General features: G+C 51.1%; 2 protein-coding genes across 7 annotated transcripts in view; one reads left to right on the top strand and one right to left on the bottom strand.

Moving 5' to 3' along the window:
* Nucleotides 1-11,020, top strand: part of ACKR2 (atypical chemokine receptor 2) — a 53,535-nt gene extending 42,515 nt beyond the window's left edge. For 5 of the 6 annotated variants that reach the window (XM_058678467.1, XM_058678471.1, XM_058678466.1 and 2 more), the window contains one exon: nt 7,714-11,020. In XM_058678467.1, the coding sequence (XP_058534450.1) occupies nt 7,714-8,894 (1,181 nt within the window). In that variant the 3' untranslated portion in view covers nt 8,895-11,020. Of the gene's footprint in view, nt 1-1,291; nt 1,412-7,713 lie in introns of those variants that run through there. The other variant, XM_058678470.1, reaches the window with a different exon arrangement.
* Nucleotides 11,021-15,542: 4,522 nt separating this feature from the next.
* On the bottom strand, nt 15,543-17,082 carry LOC101531078 (7-alpha-hydroxycholest-4-en-3-one 12-alpha-hydroxylase). Its single transcript, XM_004581393.3, has one exon. The coding sequence runs from the start codon at nt 17,043-17,045 to the stop codon at nt 15,543-15,545; it is 1,503 nt and encodes a 500-aa protein (XP_004581450.2). The 5' UTR covers nt 17,046-17,082.
* Between the last annotated feature and the right edge of the window lie 1,116 nt (nt 17,083-18,198).

Raw genomic sequence — 18,198 nt, 5'->3', positions numbered from 1 at the left:
TGTGGCCCCAGTAGCTGCTCACCTTTGAATGGTGACCTCATAATAATAGCAGGAGCCAGTGTAGCAAGGGTCACTTGTGAGACAGGCAGCGCAAGAGAGCCAAGACAGCTGAACTTTGTAACAAGCTGTCCTCAGGAGAGCCAGTCCATTCTGAGATGCAAATATTCATCCTTTCTGAAGATAGTGTGCCTGTGACCTAACTACTTTTCATTGGGCTCCACCACTCCACGCACAACCACACTGGGGACTAAGCTTCCAGCATATGAACTTTTGAGTGGGACACACTCAAGTCATAACAATCCATAAATTAATCCATAATAACATGTCAGTAATCTCATTGTGCTGAGATTATGCAAGGATACTGGCTGACAAATTTATAGAAATCCTATGCATGATTTTATTAAGTCTAAAATTATTTTAAAATAAAAATGTTCAAGAGTGGGAGAACCTAATGAAGGAGCCCAGGTGCTGGAACCCAGCTGTTGTCCCAGACAGGACCTGGGAATCTGTGGCTGACACTAGATGCCTCCCTGGTCCTTACTCTTCAGAGATGTCCTTACTGTCATTGGGCCTGGAGAGACATGTGGCCCACACACGTATAGGGTCTCCTGAGAATCCATCGCAGGCTTGGCCTCCATTGTTGGAGACGTTTGCATCTTAGACAAAGGCAAATGTCCAAGTCCACATCCTACTGTCTGGAAATAATGTCCTTTGATGCTTGGCTCAGGGGAGCAGACAGCTAGCAGGCTGTTACCTGGACAGTGCTGTGATGGTGGTGACTGGAGAGACAGGAGTCAGGGGAGGGGACAAGGGTTTGGAAGTCTAGGAGATAAGACTATGCTGATGTGTTGTAGGGGTAGCAGGTGCGGCACAGCCTGCAAGGAGACTGGCTGAGGTTTAGGACTGGCCGGGGGAGGGCGTGGGAGTGGAACCCCGCTTGGGAGGTGTACAGGATCCACAAAGCTGGGAGAGCTTGGCAGATGATATTGGGAAGGCCATCTAGGTGGGCAGCAGGCTAAGCAGAAGCCCAGGCCTGAACTGGGCTGTTAGTGTCATCAGCCCAGCTGCCTGGGAGTCATTCCAGGAGGGGTGGCAGGAGAAACATGTTTTCCAAAGCGATCAAACTGTGTGTGTGTGTGTGTGTGTGTGTGTGTGTGTGCTTTTACATGTTAGGGGGATCAGTTGAGCTTGACTCATTTTTCGCTGAGGAAAACAGCTCATAGCTGTGTAGCAGGGTGGGGTGGAGACAGGGGGTGGTTTTCCTTCCAGCCTTAAAGCAGGAAGCCTGAAGGCAGCTCTCCAGAGTGTGGACGTGCTGTGAGAGTCACACTCCCTGAGGCAGAGGCCCCGGCTGCAGCTGCTCTCTGCTCAGGCTTAGCGGGGCAGTCCCACACTTGGCCACCTGGCTCCGGTAGGTGGGGGATACACTCAGGGTGGGGTGGGCCTGCCCAGGGGCCCCAAGGGGTGACAGGACCTGGCAGCCTGGGAGAGGGCACTGGTGCTGCAGGGAAGGAGGCTCTGAGAGAGGTCAGGGTGGTGCTTTCTCTTTGGGGGCAGCTGTGGGAGCAGTTGCTGCACTCCCTGGGGAGCAAAGTCGTCTCCTCGTCCTTGGCCGCAGCTTCACAGATCCTGAAAATCCCTGAGAGTTGATTGTCAGAGCTGACAGGTGACTTCAGGCATGCTGCTCCTTTCCTGGGCCTCAGTGGGCCCAGATGAGGGCAGATGGGACAGTCATTTAAGCTTAATCTTTAAGCCCTCCTGGGTCTCTGTGGTCCTCTTTTGAACCTGTCCTTTCCCTCCCACAGCCCTGTCTTTTTTTTTTTTTTTCATAATTTCCCAAACTTTCTGCCTGCTCCATTTTCTGTTCCAAAAATCTCCAGTATCCATACAGTTTCTGGAGCCTACAACCCCACCCCTGCCCATAACCCGAGTCACATTCATTTAATCATCGTGTTTATTCATATGAGGGTGTGGAAGGGAACCATTAGTTATATGCGAGGCACTGAGTTAATTGTTTGAAAAACCCCGTGAGGGAGGCATTTTATAAACGTGACAATGAAGGCTCAGGGAGATTAAGTGGTTAGCTCGGGGTTGCTCAGCCATTTGTGTGGGGCTAAAGCTTGCAGCCTATTCCACCTTGCCACAGTGTGTGGTACATGCCAGCCTCTCTGGGAATAACTGGCGGATGGCTTAGAACCCAACATCATGCTCCAAGACAAACACCAGGGGCTCCATTTTGGGCAGCAGTGGGGGGGACCAAAAAACTTAAGATCAAAAACCTACAAAATTCAAACCGAGTTACAGCATCTCCTACAGGGGCTGGGATCTGAAAGTGCTTACTTCTTATAGTACTGCAATAGGCTTTGGGAGGAAAGGTTCCTCTTGTGACTTTTATCAATGTCACAAACATCCCCATTTCCTGGTAAGAGCCAGGAAACACTGATTAATGTGGAATCTCAGGGGCGTGAAGAGCCGGAGGGTTGCACGTATCTTAGGGGCAGAAAGAGGTGACCACCTCTCCCCAAAGGCTGCAGAGGGGACTCCCCCACCCCCTGCCTGCTCTGCCAGGGTCTGGACAAGGCCAGTCACTGGTTCCACAAAGCCACAAGGGCAGGCACAGCAGACAGAAGGGCTGTGGGTGGGAAAACAAATACAATCACTAGAGGTTCCACATGGTCAGGGAGTCCTGGGAATCCGAGGACAGGGCTCTGGGCTGGCCCTGTCCGGCTGGCCATGTGCCTGTGTCTCCTATGGAACTGGAGATGTTACTGCTTGCTCCTGTCTTCCCAAAGGAGTGAGGAAGACCCAGCAAGGACCAAGAGAATGTCAGGACTGGGTGCCACTGTGTGAGCCCACAGGTGGGGCTACCCGGGGTGGAGTGACCAGAGGGCAGCAGGATGTCCTGTGGGTGTGTGGGGCACACACGGGCAATGCTCCCATAGTGTGGTCTGGAGGTCCATCTTTGGAGCAGCCTCAGGGACTTCGTTTCCTGAGGATATACATAGTTGTCCCTCAGTGTCGTTGGGAGATTTGTTTCAGACTCCCGAAGGATACTGAATCCCGTGTGTGCTCAGGACCCTCATGGAATAAAACGGCATGGTATTGCACATAGCCTACGTATCTTTGAGCATGTTTAACTTGAAAACCTGCCTGATTTTGTTTGTTTATCTTAGAGAGTATTTTAAAAAGTATCTCCACTTACTTGAGAGACAGACACAGACACAGAGAGATCTTCCAGCCACACAGGGTGGAAGGGCTAGGCCAGGCTGTAGCTCAGCACTCAATCCTGATCTCCCATGGGGCAGTATAGACCTGTTACCTGCTGCCTTCCAGGCTGCGCGTTGGCGGGAAGCTGGACACAGAACTCGAATTCAGACATTCTGATATGATGTGGGCCAGTGGTGTCTTAAGTGCTGTATCACCTGCTTGCCCTCTCCTGTATCCTGTAAGTCATCTGTAGACTACTTGCAAACACGCACGCAATGGTCAGTGTTAAGGGCATAGTTGTCAGACTGCACTGTTAGGAAGTAATGACAAAAAAAAAATCTGTGTGTGTTCAGCATAGAGGTGCAGCTAGGAGGAACTTTCAGTATTTTCCATCTGCAGTTGGCTGAATCTTTGGATTTGGAACCTGAGGATCAGGAGGGTGGCCGTGCTGGCTGTGTGTGGGGGGTTGTCACTCTGTGAGTTTCAGTTCCTCATCCGCAAGACTGAGTCTGTCTCATCAGGTGGTGCCTGAAGCCTGCTTTTTTTTTTATTTGTTAAGATTTATTTTTATTGGAAAGTTAGATATACAGAGAGGAAGATCTTCCATCTGTTGATTGACTCCCCAAGTGGCCGCAATGGCCCAAGATGAGCCTATCTAAAGCCAGGATCCCGGAGCCTCTTCTGGGCCTCCCACGCAGGTGCAGGGTCCCAAGGCTTTGGGCCGTCCTCACCTGCTTTCCCAGGCCACAGACAGGGAGCTGGATGGTAAGTAGGGTTGCCAGCATTAGAACCAGCACCCATATGTCATCCCTGCTTATTCCAGGTGAGGACTTTAGCCACTAGGCTACCATGCAGGGCCCCGAAGCCTGCTTTTCATGTTCTTTGAGAGGCAGGGCAGCTTGATGTCTTAGCATGCAGACTTTGGGCTCAGCTGCTCCTCTGTGACCTTGGGATAGTTTCCTAACCTCCCTGAGAGTTAGTAATCTCCATTCTAAAATCATGCTGAGTTAAGTGCTTGGCACAGCATTTGGGTTACCCAATTGAAGTCCCTGAATTTGGGTCTCTACTTCTGACCCAACTTTTTACTAATATTTTCCCAGGGAGACAGCAAGTGATGGTTCAGGGAGAAGTGGCGCAACAGAGACCGAAGCCAATGTTCATGTGGGATGCTGGCATTGCAGGCAGCAGCTTAACATGCTGCATCACGATGCTGGTTCCTGCATGTGTCTTCTAATGAGCTAGCCTGGCCTCTGAGACTGGTTTAGATCCAGCTCAGCTTTTGACTGTGTGACCTTGGGCAGGTTCCCTAGCCTAGCCTCTCTGTGTCTCAGTCTCACATGTAAAATATCTTGCCTCATTTGGCTACAGCAAGGGTGAAATGAGCCAGTGCCTGCCAGCTGTGTTCTGGGACCAGCGCCTAGTTTATGGTAAGTAGTGTTGTTGCTCTTGTTATACACAGATCAAGACTTTTTCTGTGTTTACCATCTGTATGCCAGCTATCTGGCATTTTCCCATGCCCAGGAGGAAGGAGGCAGAGGGACTCCAACACTATGGTCACCATGGCCCTCCACAGGCTGATTGTCTTTGGGGCCAACCTCTGTGTTGAGCACCTTTGGTGGTCAGAGGGCATCCTGCAGCGAGAAAGGACGCCCTCTTGTGGTTGACCCAGAATCACCTCACAATCCCTGCATCTGCTTTGCCAGCCTCAGGAATGCAGGATGGGCGTGCCAGGGTCATGGGCATGGGGCCGGAGGCAGGCCATCCTGAGAGGATCTGCAGCAGAGTTTAGGCCAGTGGGACTGTTCCCCACTCCTCCCCAGAGTCAGGGGAGGAGCTGGGGGTAGCCACAGGGTCATCTCCTGGGATCCAGGTCAAACCAACAGCAGCTGAGGCCGCACTTGAACAAGGGCTGAGGGGGCCACAGTCGGGGGGCTCCAGGAGGATGACACTGCCCAGTCACAGGTTCTCAAGCTCACAGTGAAGGGCTGTCAAGGTGGAGTTGGGCCAGGCTGTGGGGACAAAAAAAAATCTAGAAGGAGGATCGGGACTCAGCTGTGACCATGAGGAGCAGAGAAGGGAAGGCGAGAGAGATTGTGTTGATTCATTCTACCCCTGCCTAAGATGCCAACTCCATGCTGGTGAGTCCTGGGGACACAGTATCACATGCTCTCCCCACATGTCTCCCCTCACCCCCCAGCAAGCTCCTAGTCTAACAGGGGAGGCAGACAGTCTGCAGAAGGCAGCTGTGCTTCCAGGTGGCAGTCACCAAGGCTGGGGAGTGGTGGAGTGGTGAGGCTGGTTTCCAGGAGGGAGGGGCCTGGATTGTATTTTAAGCCAGGCCAGGATTTCCAAATCCTAGGGAAGGCAGCCACTACAAGTAATGTCAGGTGGCATTACTGTTACATTCCCCAAACAGCCGTAGCCTCCAGAGGTCAGGTTTCATCTTGTTTATTTGTAAACTTGTGTATTTCATCAGCACCACCATGGGTATGGTGTTGACTTCTGAAAAGGGACCTTGATGTGTCCCTGGCCTTATGGGATCATGGCTGAGGACTGATGTGGGCATAGGGAAATGCATAAGGAAGACACATTGAATGGGACATAGAATAAAAAACTCCATGGGGTCCTGATGGGGGGACACACTGGTTAAGGTTTATAGGGTGGGGGAGGTGGGATGGTGTTGGGGGAAGGAAAAGGCTCTATTCAAAGCATTCAGGCATTCACCATGGGGTGAATTTACATTTTCGGGCTACCGATGTAGCATTATTGAATGTTGAGTTGGTTTTTTCCTGGACAGTGATTTGTAATTGCCTCTCATAAGGCTGTTGGAGCTGGCCCAGCACCATGCTCATTTTGAGTTCACTCTGCCCCAGGGTTGGATGAAGCACAAAATGTCACAGTGAGGGTATGAATTTCCTATGGCTGTAACAAATGACCACAAATGTAGTGGCTTCCAATGACACAAATTGACCACCTGACTGCTCAGGAGGGCCGTGCTCCTTCTGGAGGTATGCTGGAGAGTCTATTCCTTGCTTCTTGCCAATGGAGAAGCCACCCATGCTCCATGGCTGAGAGCTCCCTTACTCTGCCCCACCATCTCATCTCCCACCCACCTCGTGTTACAACCCTGATGGCTACACTGAGCAGTGACTACATCCCGGGATCCCTGATTTGATCACATCTGCAAAGCCCCATGGCTTGGGGATGAGGGCTTAGACATCTCTGGGAACTCCTTACTCTGCTATTGCAGGGAGCTGCAGTTTGCAAGGAGGCTCAGTGAGCCCTCAGTGCATGGTTAGTGGTGCTGCAAGTTTCTTCATGTCCTTGTGGGCCATTTGCATGTCGTATTTTAAGCAGGGGAAGATGCTAGTTAGAGAGTACACTACTGTACTGAGGAGAAATGAGAGCTCCATAGCACAACTGAGTGTTCAGATTATTTGCCTATTTTCAAATTGAATTAGTTGATTTATCTGAGTTTCTTATATAATCTGGACATTAATCCCTTGCTGGCTTGTGACTTACTATGTGACCCTGGAAAAGTTGCTTTTCTCCTGGATTCAATGGGGCTGACAGTTTCTTCTGGATTTGCCTTACAGGAATACCACAGCAGATGTAAATGTCAAGTGGAATATATGTGTGTGTGTACGCGCGTGCTGGCTGTTACGTTATTGTAATCACTGTCAGTGGTGAAAGTGATGTGAGGGCATGGTTGCTCCAGAAGTGACTGAGTCTGAAAAGATTCCCAGAGTGAAAGATCAGAAGGCTGGAGGCCCCAGCTAGGAAAGGGGCAGAGTGTTCCAATAGGAGGGAGCAGCTTCAAAGGAGGCCTGGGCCAGCCCAGGGTCTGCTGACCCTGACCCCTGATTATAATTTAAACATTTATCAATCTCAGTTATTTGCTAAAGCAAAAGTCAGGGACTTTGAGAAGTCGAGTCAAGATCAAGGGCCGGCCTGGTGGCGTGGCCTAGTGGCTAAAGTCCTCACCTTGAACTCGCCCCAGGATCCCATATGGGCACCGGTTCTAATCCCGGCAGCTCCACTTCCCATCCAGCTCCCTGCTTGTGGCCTGGGAAAGCAGTTGAGGACGGCCCAAAGCCTTGGGACCCTGTCACCCGTGTGGGAGACCTGGAAGAGGTTCCAGGTTCCCGGCTTCGGATTGGTGGAACACCGGCCGTTGCGGCTCACTTGGGGAGTGAACCATTGGATGGAAGATCTTCCTCTCTGTCTCTCCTCCTCTCTGTGTGTCTGACTTTGTAATAAAAATAAATAAATCTTTAAAATATATGTAGCTGCAAAATCTGCCACTTGTAATGTGCAAAATATGTCTTTTGAGAACCAGTAGCATGTCACTTCCTAAGAGTGACACAACCGTGAAGGGGTGGAGCTGGCTGGCCCCGTGTTCCTGTAAGACTGCAGGTGCTGCTGTCTGCTGGAAGGGTATCCTGGACATCCATGGCAGTCGAGACTATAAAATGTGATCCTGTTTTTCCTCTGATGCCCCTGCAGAAATCCAGCACCAGGTGCATCTTCCTGACATGGCCACCACTGCCTCCTCTTGGCCACTCACCACGGAGGGTGACCGTACTGGGAACAGCAGCTTCTTCTACGACTATGACTACCTGGACGAGGTGACCTTCATGCTGTGTAGGAAAGACGCCGTGCTGTCCTTCAGCAAGGTCTTCCTGCCGACCTTCTACAGCCTGCTCTTTGTGTTGGGGCTGGGCGGGAACCTCCTCCTTCTGGTGGTCCTGCTGCGTTACGTGCCTCGCAGGCAGATGGCTGAGGTCTATTTGCTGAACCTGGCCATCTCCAACCTCCTGTTTGTGGTGACACTGCCCTTCTGGGCCATCTCTGTGGCCTGGCATTGGGTCTTTGGGAATTTCTTGTGCAAAATGATGAGCATTCTCTATACCACTAGCTTTTACAGTGGCATCTTTTTCATCAGTTGCATGAGCCTGGACAAGTACCTGGAGATTGTCCATGCTCAGCCCCACCACAGGCTAAGGACCCGGACCAAGAGCCTGCTCCTTGCTACCCTCGTGTGGACTGTGTCCCTTGCCATCTCCATCCCTGACATAGTCTTTGTACAGATCCATGAGAATCCCAAGGGCGTGTGGAGCTGCTACGCAGACTTCGGCGGCCACGCGACCACTTGGAAGCTCTTCCTCCGCTTCCAGCAGAACCTCCTGGGGTTCCTCCTCCCATTTCTTACCATGATCTTCTTCTATTCCCGCATTGGCTGTGTCCTGGTCCGTCTGAGGCCTCCGGGCCGGGGCAGAGCACTACGGATGGCTGCAGCCCTGGTAGTAGCCTTCTTTCTGTTCTGGTTCCCGTACAACCTCACCTTGTTTTTGCACTCCTTGCTGGACCTGCAAGTCTTTGGGAACTGCCAGGTCAGCCAGCAACTGGACTATGCACTTCAGGTGACAGAGACGTTTGCCTTCCTTCACTGCTGCTTTACCCCGGTCCTTTATGCCTTCTCCAGTGGCCGCTTCCGCCAGTACCTGAAGACCTTTCTGGCTACTGTGCTGGGACGGCATCTGGCACCTGGCACTGCCCAGGCCTCGCTGTCCAACTGTTCTGAAAGCAGCAGTGTTACTGTCCATGAAGAAATTACTGGCATGAGTGACCTTGGGAAGAGGCAGGCCGAGGGCTTTCCTAACAAGGAAGGCGTGAGGAATAATTAATTCCGAGTGGCTATGACACAGTCTGGTAGAGCAGGTAGTACCTGGCTCTGTTGGGCAACCCACAAGGGCCTCAACGTCCATGTTGTAAACGCAGGGCTCAGCTATCAGTTCTTGGCCATCAGCAGCATTCCTCCCTGCCTCCTCCTTCTTTCTTGACACACTTCCCAGGCTCTGCACTCTCTTCCCTAAACTTGTGCAGTTAGCTTCTCTACTGATCTGTGTGCTTCCTTTAATTTCTCTTGCCTATTTGTTACTCTGTACCCAGCAGCCAGTGTGGCCACAGAACCTTGGATTTTCCCTCTCACCTCCTGCATGGTGACCTCCCAAGTCTCTACAGCGACCCTTCCAGGATGATGTCATCATCTCCCTGCCCTGCCTCATCCTCGCGTGGCTGCTTTGGCCTCCCAGCTGTATCGCAAACATCCCAGGCTCAACCCTGGGCAACTCAAGCTGCGTCCTCTTCCTGGACTGCTCTCCCCATGGTACCTGTGTGACTCTCCTCAGTTCTTGGCTAAATTGTCACCTCACTCAGATGTTCTCTGGCGACTCTCCTTGACAACACCTGCCTTCCCTCCATGCTCCTGGTCTTCTCTCCTTTGCTTTACTTCTGATGTTTTCAACACTGCTGATGATTTCTTAACCTGTTTGTTGTACTAATAGTCATCGTCCCCAGCCCCGTATTCCAGGATGGCTCCCCGGTATGAGGATCTTGCTGTGTGGCTCAGTGCTGTATCCAGGTCCCTAACATGGGACCTACCTAGTGTGTAGAAGTCTTTCAGAATGTACCTGTGGGATGTCTAGGTAGAAGAAGGAACACTGTTGTGTTAGTTGGGTTTCCATCATTATAACGAAATACCTGAGAAAACCAAGTATATAAAAAGCAAAGCTTTAGTCAGCTCACAATTGGCAAGTTCAAGTCCAAGCTTGGGTTTTGACCTCTGATGCAGGCAGTGGTGGAGAGGAATGGAGGGCTGGAAGAGGAAGGATCATGTGATGAAATAAGATGCAGACCTGAGGATGGAGCCCCCTCACCAACAACCAGCTTGCAAGAAATACCTTCCAAGGGCATGACCTTAGTGAGCTAAGGACCTCCTGTGAGGTGCGTTTTCTAGACACCACCATTGGATTAAGCTTTGGCCACTAAGTATCATCAACCGTAGGACTCTGAGGTTTAAATTCCTGCAAGAGTTGGAAGTCAGGTTACAATCAGATTGTAGTAAATTTCACTGAGGTATTTCTAGGGAAGAAGAGCCTTAGGCCTTCCACCCAGAAGGCTGCCCCCTTCCCTGAAGCTCAGCTCCAGTGTTGTTCAAAGAACCTTCTTCATAACCTTGAGGTGGCTCCCATTTGGCAGGCAGAAGGAGCAGCCCAGAATTTCATACAGTCTGCAGGAGGAAGGCCTGGACCTGGACCTGCCCCAGAGCCTCCAGGTCTCCCTGAGGCCAGCCAAGACCCAAATCTGTCTGATTCCAAGTCTAGGGCTTTGCAAATAGAATTCTACACATCCTCCTACCATTATACTCTTCTATTCCCTTTTCATATCCTGGACACCAGGCACCCTTTGCAGTTTTTGGCACCTTCCTACCTCTATGCCTTTGCTCCTCTCTGCTCCCTTGTGCAGTTGGGATCATTTCAAATCAGTCATCCTTTCATCATTGTCTTGTGAGAGAATTCCATTTGCTAGGGGGAAAAATCACTCCTGGGTCCTACAGCCCTATGCTTTGGGTGCAGATTGGGTGGAATACAGAATGTAGGCATGTTACAGCCTCACATTTCCCTAGACATAATCATTCATCGGGGGATGGCATGTGACTGGGACAGAGCCAGTGACTAGAACATACTGGAAAACAGGCATGAAACTGAAGCTAGGAGGAGCTGAGGTTAGGAGCTGCTGTTTCATGAACATGAACTCTTAGGCGAAGGTGCATCCACAAGGCTCTGGGGCGCCAACGTTTCTTGGCTCAGAATCAAGGTGTGGCTGAAGCTCAACCAGATCCTGGACTGACCAGTTACATGAACCGATAAATTCCTTCCGACATGTGTTTGTGTTCCTGTTATTTACAACCTCAGGCTGCTTCCTGCATGTTCCAATCAGTCTGAGTATTTTTATCTTCGTGTCTCCAATAGTTGGCCTCCTCCCTGCCCACCTTCCATCAGGAATCCTTTCCCTAAGGACCCCCAGCCCCAGAGCACCATCTCTGTTTCCTCACCTCCTAAAACACTCTTTTTCTTTTTTTTTTTTTTTTTTGCACATGGAGCTGCCTAGCACTACCTGCTCATGCCTTGACATGTCTGCTCTGCACATGAACGCAGGTGGGTGAAGGCGAGCACCAAGGCAGCTGTGTGAAATCTGCATCTCTCATGCTTCCAGCAGTGCTTAGAACATAGTAGATGCTCTCCAAGTACTTTTTTTTTTTAATGAATGACTGATGGAGAATTGAGCTGTTTACTCCTTCTCGCCTCAGTATTCTCTCCATGAGCCTCGCTTCCCCCTCGACACTGCCTCACGTGTTCTTGACTTGCTTTTTGCCTGTGTGTCTTCCCCACCCCACGTCCTTCAGCGCTGCTGTTTTTAGTTTTCTTTTCCCCAGGGCCCCGGAGTTCCCATTGTCAGGAAGGACTCCTCACTCTTTGAAACGAAACCCTGGGCCCGAAGTGGCAGGTTTGCTTGAGGACAGGGAGGGTGGAGTGTGTTGATTGATTGGTCTGGTTGGAATATTAAAGTAGATGTTTAGGGGCTGGCACAATAGGCTAGCGACTAAACCCTCACCTTGAGGGCAAGCGCCAAGATCCCATTTGGGTGCCAGTTCTTGTTCCGGCTGCTTCATTTCCCTTCCAGCTCCCTGCTTGTGGCCTGGGAAAGCAGCAGAGGATGGTCCAAAGCCTTGGGACGTGCACTGGTGCGGGAGACCTGGAAGAAGCTCCTGGCTTCAGTTGGCTCAGCTCTGGCCATTGCGGCCATATGGGGAATGGAATGAGCCAGCGGATGGAAGAGCTTTCTGCCTCTCCTTCTTTCTGTGAATCTGCCTTTCCAATAAAAATAAACGATAATACATTTTTTTTTAAAAATCAGAGAGCAAATTTTCCAATAAAAATAAATCTTTAAAGAAAAAGAAGTAAAGCTGATGTTTATGCAGTGAGTCAAAGTGAGGACTGAAGCTTGGAAATGCTCCATTTGCCTGAGGTGGCTGTTCTTTCAACCTGAGTTAGGTTAGAGATTTTGCTTTAATTGAGTAAGGGTGTGCATTGAATCAGGCTTAAGCAACATGGACTTGGGCATGGTTATTCATCCCAATGAGAACTAATGAATATCTGGTAGTAGCTGATAGACGGCATCTAAGGGCGTGCATTACAGTCCTACACTCCTTCACACAGGGGACATGAGTCAAATCATTTTGTTGTCAGGTAGGAAGTTAGAAATGAACCTCTGTGTGAAAGGGGCCCAAGGAAAACAAAGCATCAGTAAAAACACGAAGCATGCCTTGGAAGCAGCCCAGGATTTTACACTACCAAGTCCTTCCAGACCCCCAGAGCCTTACAGGGAGTCCATTCTTCCCTGCTGCCCAAGAAGACTCCCCAGGAGACTCCTCCCTACTCAGCAACAAGCTGGTTACCCAGCCTGGTAACATCGGGCAGTAAAACCTTCACAGCCTTCCCCCAAGGAAGGCACCCAAAGGGAAGCACCTCTGTCCACAGCCAGATGGATTCCCAGTCAGAAAGCACCGAGTCCTGAAGCCTTGGGAGGCATTTGAGCTGATTTCTATGCAGCAAACCCTTGGTCCTGGAGAAGAAGGAGGATGAAGGGGGAAATGGCAGGAAGAACTGGACCGGTTCCCTGGTAAGGCCCAGTCTCACACACTGCAGCTCAGCCTCAGCTCTCTCCTGAGAAGCTAGGCCAGCCTGCCAGCTGTGTTTTCTCCACTGAACCATGTCACCTGGCTGAGCCTGTTTGAGTGGGCACTCTTGGATTCGGTCTGGAAAGATGCCCATCCGTTCTCAAGGATGTCATAGCCCATTAAACCTTGCTACACGCTGACCACTGCTCTGTCTCATCTCTGAGCCCTTTCCTGGGTGAAGACTCCATCTCTGTTAACAGATATACAGAGAGGAAGAGAAACAGGAAGATCTTCTGTCCGATGGTTCACTCCCCAAGTGACTGCAACGGCTGGAGCTGAGCCAATTCGAAGCCAGGAGCCTGGAGCCTCTTCCAGGTCTCCCACATGGGTGCAGGGTCCCAAGGCTTTAGGCCGTCCTCAACTGCTTTCCCAGGCCACAGGCAAGGAGCTGGATGGGAAGCAGGGCTACCGGGATTAGAACCAGTGACCATATGGGATCCTGGGTGTGCAAGGCCACTTTAACTACTATGCTATCACACCGGGCCCAATACCTCTTTTCTTTACCAAGTGCACCCCTGATCTTGTGTGGCGGGGTCATTGGTTAATTCTGCAGGAACAGCTCCCTGCTTTCCCACTCTATTCTCCCATACTCCTTCTCTGGTGGTTCTTCCAATCCAGGGGTGGGTCTTTCTAACTTCTAGCCAGGCAGAGTTCGAGCAGGCTCCAGGAAGACAGCAGCACTTGAAGGTGGCTCAGGCCCCAAAAAAGGCACGAGGGCCACACAGCTAGTTGGAATAGACTCCTGGGCCCAGCTCAGACCCTGCCCACTTCTGAGAAAACTCCAGGCAGAACAGGCAACATCAGGAGAAAGGAAGGAGTTGTTCAGGCATGTGGGATGGAGGGGCAGAGAGAAAACTCATGGATAGTCTTCTAGGAGGTCCATGCTGGCTGGGCCTGCCTTTTCTACATCTTACTCTCAGATGCCACAATCATTCCCCATCCAAGGCCCTACCTTCTGCCAACTGTGGCTCTGACAACAGCATCCCACCCCTCACCCCTCTGGGTTTGGCACTGAGGATCTCCTTCACAGCCAGAAGCCAAGACTTGAAGGAATAGAAAATGATTAGAATTAAATTAGCCAAGACTAGAAGTTTCTCAAATTTAATCTACATTTAAGGTACTGGAGATCAAGATACCACACTCTTGACGACTCCAGTCCGAGGTAGAGGGCAGCAGTAGGAAACCAAGACCAAGGTCATGTGACAGGTGCACTGTAACAGCAATGGTGCTGGGCTCCCAAGGGAAATGAGGCATCTCTGTTGGAAGATGCGACAGATCAAATACAAGAAAGCTCCAAGGCTCTGTGGCTGTGGTAAAGGCATCACCTCTACTTCAGGAAGAAAGTTGGCCAAGGGAATTGCACTGGACTGAGGGATTTGGAGACAAACTCTGGTGAAAGTAAACATCAAGTATGTTGAAGCAGTGGAGAACTAGGAGAGTAAAAGTGACAGCCAGAGGCACTTTTGGATAAAGGGTAAACAGCATAGGTTTGTAGGGAAACATGAAGATCATAGGGGTAGGAGTGGCAGAGGGGGTGGGGAAGAGGGAACAGTTTCAGGAGCCTCGCAGGGAGCCTCGCTGCTGGGACTGGGGCAGGATCTCATGTAGGGGAGGCAGAGGGAGGAAGCAAGTGTGTCTTTGCTTTCTAGGATGGAAGTGTCTTGAGCCAGGAAAGGGGGAAGCAGGAGCAGGGATGGCTCAGGGCAGAGGCCAGTGGACACAGGCCAAATTTTGTGTGATCTGAGCTGTCACAGATGCTGAGCTTCTCGGGGACTTCTAGGCGACTGGGGAATGTGAAAAAACTCCCAGTGCAGCCATGGGTGCAGAAATCCATGGAGAGTGGAGGCCACCCCAAGGCAGAGTGCAGAGAAGAAGCTCAAAAGAGGACATGAGAAAAAGGGGTCTTTTTAAAGACCTCTGCTTTCCAATACCATGGCCATGTGAGGTAAAGGTACACCTAGAATGTGGTTAATCTGCAGCAGGTGTAAAGTACACATGAAGTTTACTTTTTTTTAAAGCAATGTAAGCTAAGAGACATGGGTATTGATCACCTGCCAAAATGTTGTGAAACACTTATTTTGATTTTTGGGTAAAGTAAAGCAACAAATCCCAACTGTTTTCTTTTTTTGCTTTTTTTTTTTTTTTAAAGATTTATTTATTTTATTACTGCCAGATATACACAGAGGAGGAGAGACAGAGAGGAAGATCTTCCGTCCGATGATTTCACTCCCCAAGTGAGCCGCAACGGCCGGTGCGCGCCGATCCGAAGCGGGGAACCAGGAACCTCTTCCAGGTCTCCCACGCGGGTGCAGTGTCCCAAAGCTTTGGGCCGTCCTCAACTGCTTTCCCAGGTCACAATCAGAGAGCTGGATGGGAAGTGGAGCTGCCGGGATTAGAACTGGCGCCCATATGGGATCCCGGGGCTTTCAAGGTGAGGACTTTAGGCGCTAGGCCACGCCGCCGGGCCCTCTTTTTTTTTTTTTGCTTTTTAAACAATACACCCACTAGAAGATAATATGTCCCCTTTCCCCTTCCCAGGGCTTTCACTGTGAGAGGGTTTTACAGAAGCCAGCAGGAGAGGTGGTGGCTTCAAGAGAGAATGACAAGCTAGGAGAGGACTGGGAGGCCTGACAGCCAGGAGATCAACTAGGACAGAAGCACCCAGGGTTGCCGCAGAACCAGAGGGAAGGGAAGGGGGCCAGTGGGGACCTGGAGCTCCTTTGGTCAGTCTGGCAGCCGGCTTGGCCAAAGTTCAGTCCAGGGGCTTCAGGCGATAGCGGATTTGCACGTCCTGGCTGGGCTGCATGGTTCCAAAGCCCCAGCGCCGAGGGTCAATAGGTGGCACGGGTGTGTTAGGATCCACCAGCTCCAAGTCAAAGTAATTGACCATGAGCAGGACAAAGAGCTTCATCTCACTGAGAGCAAAGAATCTCCCAGGGCAGATGGAGACACCTGAGCCCCAGGGCATGGTGTAGTGGTGGATCTTCTGGCCTGCCTTATAGAAGTCCACTTTGCGGCTGCCGTTGGGGTTGAGGAAGCGATCGTACTTAAAGGTGGTGGGCTCTGGGTGGATCTCAGGGTCCATGTGCACTGAGAGGTAGGGGAAGAGGGTCACGATGTCTCCCTGGCGGAACAGGCACTGCTGCCCATTGGCCATCGTCAGGACATAGTCTTCCTGCACCATCCGGTACAGCGTGGGAGCAGCACCCAGCCTCAGCGTCTCCTCCATCACGCTGTCCAGCACTGGGATGTGTTGCAAGGCACTGAGCTGGAGGGTGAAGGACTGCTTGACTTCCAGCCTCATCTTGCCCAGGACCCGGGTGGCCTCCTCCTTTACAGCTTGCATGGCTTCCGGGTGTTTCAGGAGGAACAGGAGGGCCCAGAAGGAGGCGGGTCCTGTGTTTCCCTGGGAAGCCCAGAGCATCATGAAGTTGAACTTGCTCTGCATAGCTGGTGCCACTCCATGCTCCCTGAGAAACTGCAGCATCTGGCCTATCCAGGTGCTCATGCCTTCCTTCTCCTGGGTGTGTTTCGCAGACAGCTGCTTGTGAAAGAGCTGCTGGAGGTGGCCTACTTCTTGCCACTCCCGGGGCCCCAGTAAAGAATAGACAAACCTGGGGAACAGAAGATCAAACCTGCGGAACTTCACGAATATCTCTTCGGCCTGGAGCAAGTCCTGCTTCTTGTCCTTGGTGTGGCCAAATAAGCTCAGGTAGCCAGCCTTGAACATGATGCCATAACAAAAGTGAAAGAGACCATCCTCACGCCATTGGCTGGCATCTGGGTCCCGGCCTTCGGGCCCCAGCATCACCAGCGACAGGCTGTCCAGCATGGCCTTGTTGAGGTCTTCCAAGCCGTGTCCCATGAGATACTTGATACTGGCTGAGTGTATCATATTGTGGTCCCCTTCTATTGACTGGTATCCAAACACCTTCAACACCAGTCTCTTTGCATACTCCACAAAGTCAAGTTTTCTTTTCCCATCCTTGAGGATGGGGCCAAAGGAGAGAGGATCCATGACAAACGTGAAGTACTGGCCCCCCAGCTGCACGGTGAACACATCCCCGTGCTTGGACCGCATATGCTTCAAGAACTCAAACATGTTCTTCCGGAAGATCATGGCATGGCCCAGCCAGGGTATGGTGCCCTTGTCCAGAGGAGGCTCCTGGGGTCTACGTTGTCGGAACAACCCTGGCAGGCACAGGTACCCCATGATGACCACGAGCAAGGCCACTAGCAGTCCCCAGAGCACCATGGCTGTTTGTCTGGCTTACGTCCGGGATAGGTTATGGTTCTCTTAGGTGCCAAAAGAGCTTGACCGAGGCCTTGACAAGTCCAGGAGAGGAAAAGTGTGTTTACCTGGATCTCGTACTGTCAGAAAGTTACAGATCATATCAAGTAGGCAGTGCCTGGGTGTGACGCATGACCGAAACCAATCAAGTGGGCAGAGGAGGAGTGGCTAGAAGAAGGTGCTGAGGGAAACACTGGCTCTGGGCAAGTCTGCCCTCTAGTCCTCCCAGGACCCTTTGACCAGTCACCTGTACTGACTTCTGAACTTGTATATTTTCAGTCTCTTTCAGTAGACATACACCAACCATACATGAAGCGCCACATTCACTCCTCATTTTGAAAAGATTCAACAAGGGCTGGGTGTTCAGTGCAGCTGTTAAGACAATGCTTGGAATACCTGCATCCCTTAACAGAGTGTTGGTGCTTAAGTCCCAACTCCAACCCAATTCCAGGTTTCTGCGAATGTGTTCCCTGAGAGGCAGTAGGTCATGGTTCAAGTACTTGGGTCCCTGTCACCCACGAGGGGACCTGAATTGAGCTGTGAACTGCTGGCTTCAACCTAGCACAGTCCCAGCTGTTTCAGGGAGTGATCAGTAGATGAGAGCTGTTGTCTATCCTTGTGCCTTTGGAATAAAAATAAATGTGTAAAAATAAATAAAACACTCAAATAAAGCCCCCATAACTGAGTTGACCTCCCTAATCAAACTACTTAACCTCACTATGCCTCCATTCTGATATCCATGAAATGGGGATAATGATCGTGTCCTGTAGATGCAGCTGTATGTGTCCACTTAACTCTGCCCTCTGCCTTGGTTCCATGCAGTCCTGTCTCATTTCTTCATCTGACCCTGTGTCTCAAGGATGCTTATCAAAGTCAGTGAAGTCTATTCTTACCTCTGCATACAGAAAGACACATGGAGGAGCCTGAGCCTGGGCAGGAGTTGCTGCCTGCACCTGGGAGCACATGTGAATGGATCCAATCTCAGGAACCCATAGAGCTTCACATTCCGAGAACTCTTCAGGCACAGTCTGCAGTCTCAGAGAGCTCTCTCCTGGAGTCTTCCACGGGCCCCACTGCCTTGCCTGCTGGCCTTTCCAACAAGAAGGCAGAACCCAGA

This window comes from Ochotona princeps, chromosome 21 (genome assembly GCF_030435755.1).
Source record: "Ochotona princeps isolate mOchPri1 chromosome 21, mOchPri1.hap1, whole genome shotgun sequence".
NCBI lineage: Eukaryota > Metazoa > Chordata > Mammalia > Lagomorpha > Ochotonidae > Ochotona > Ochotona princeps.
The sequence above is the reverse complement of the archived record's forward strand: the minus strand, read 5'-3'. Positions and strand labels throughout refer to the sequence as shown.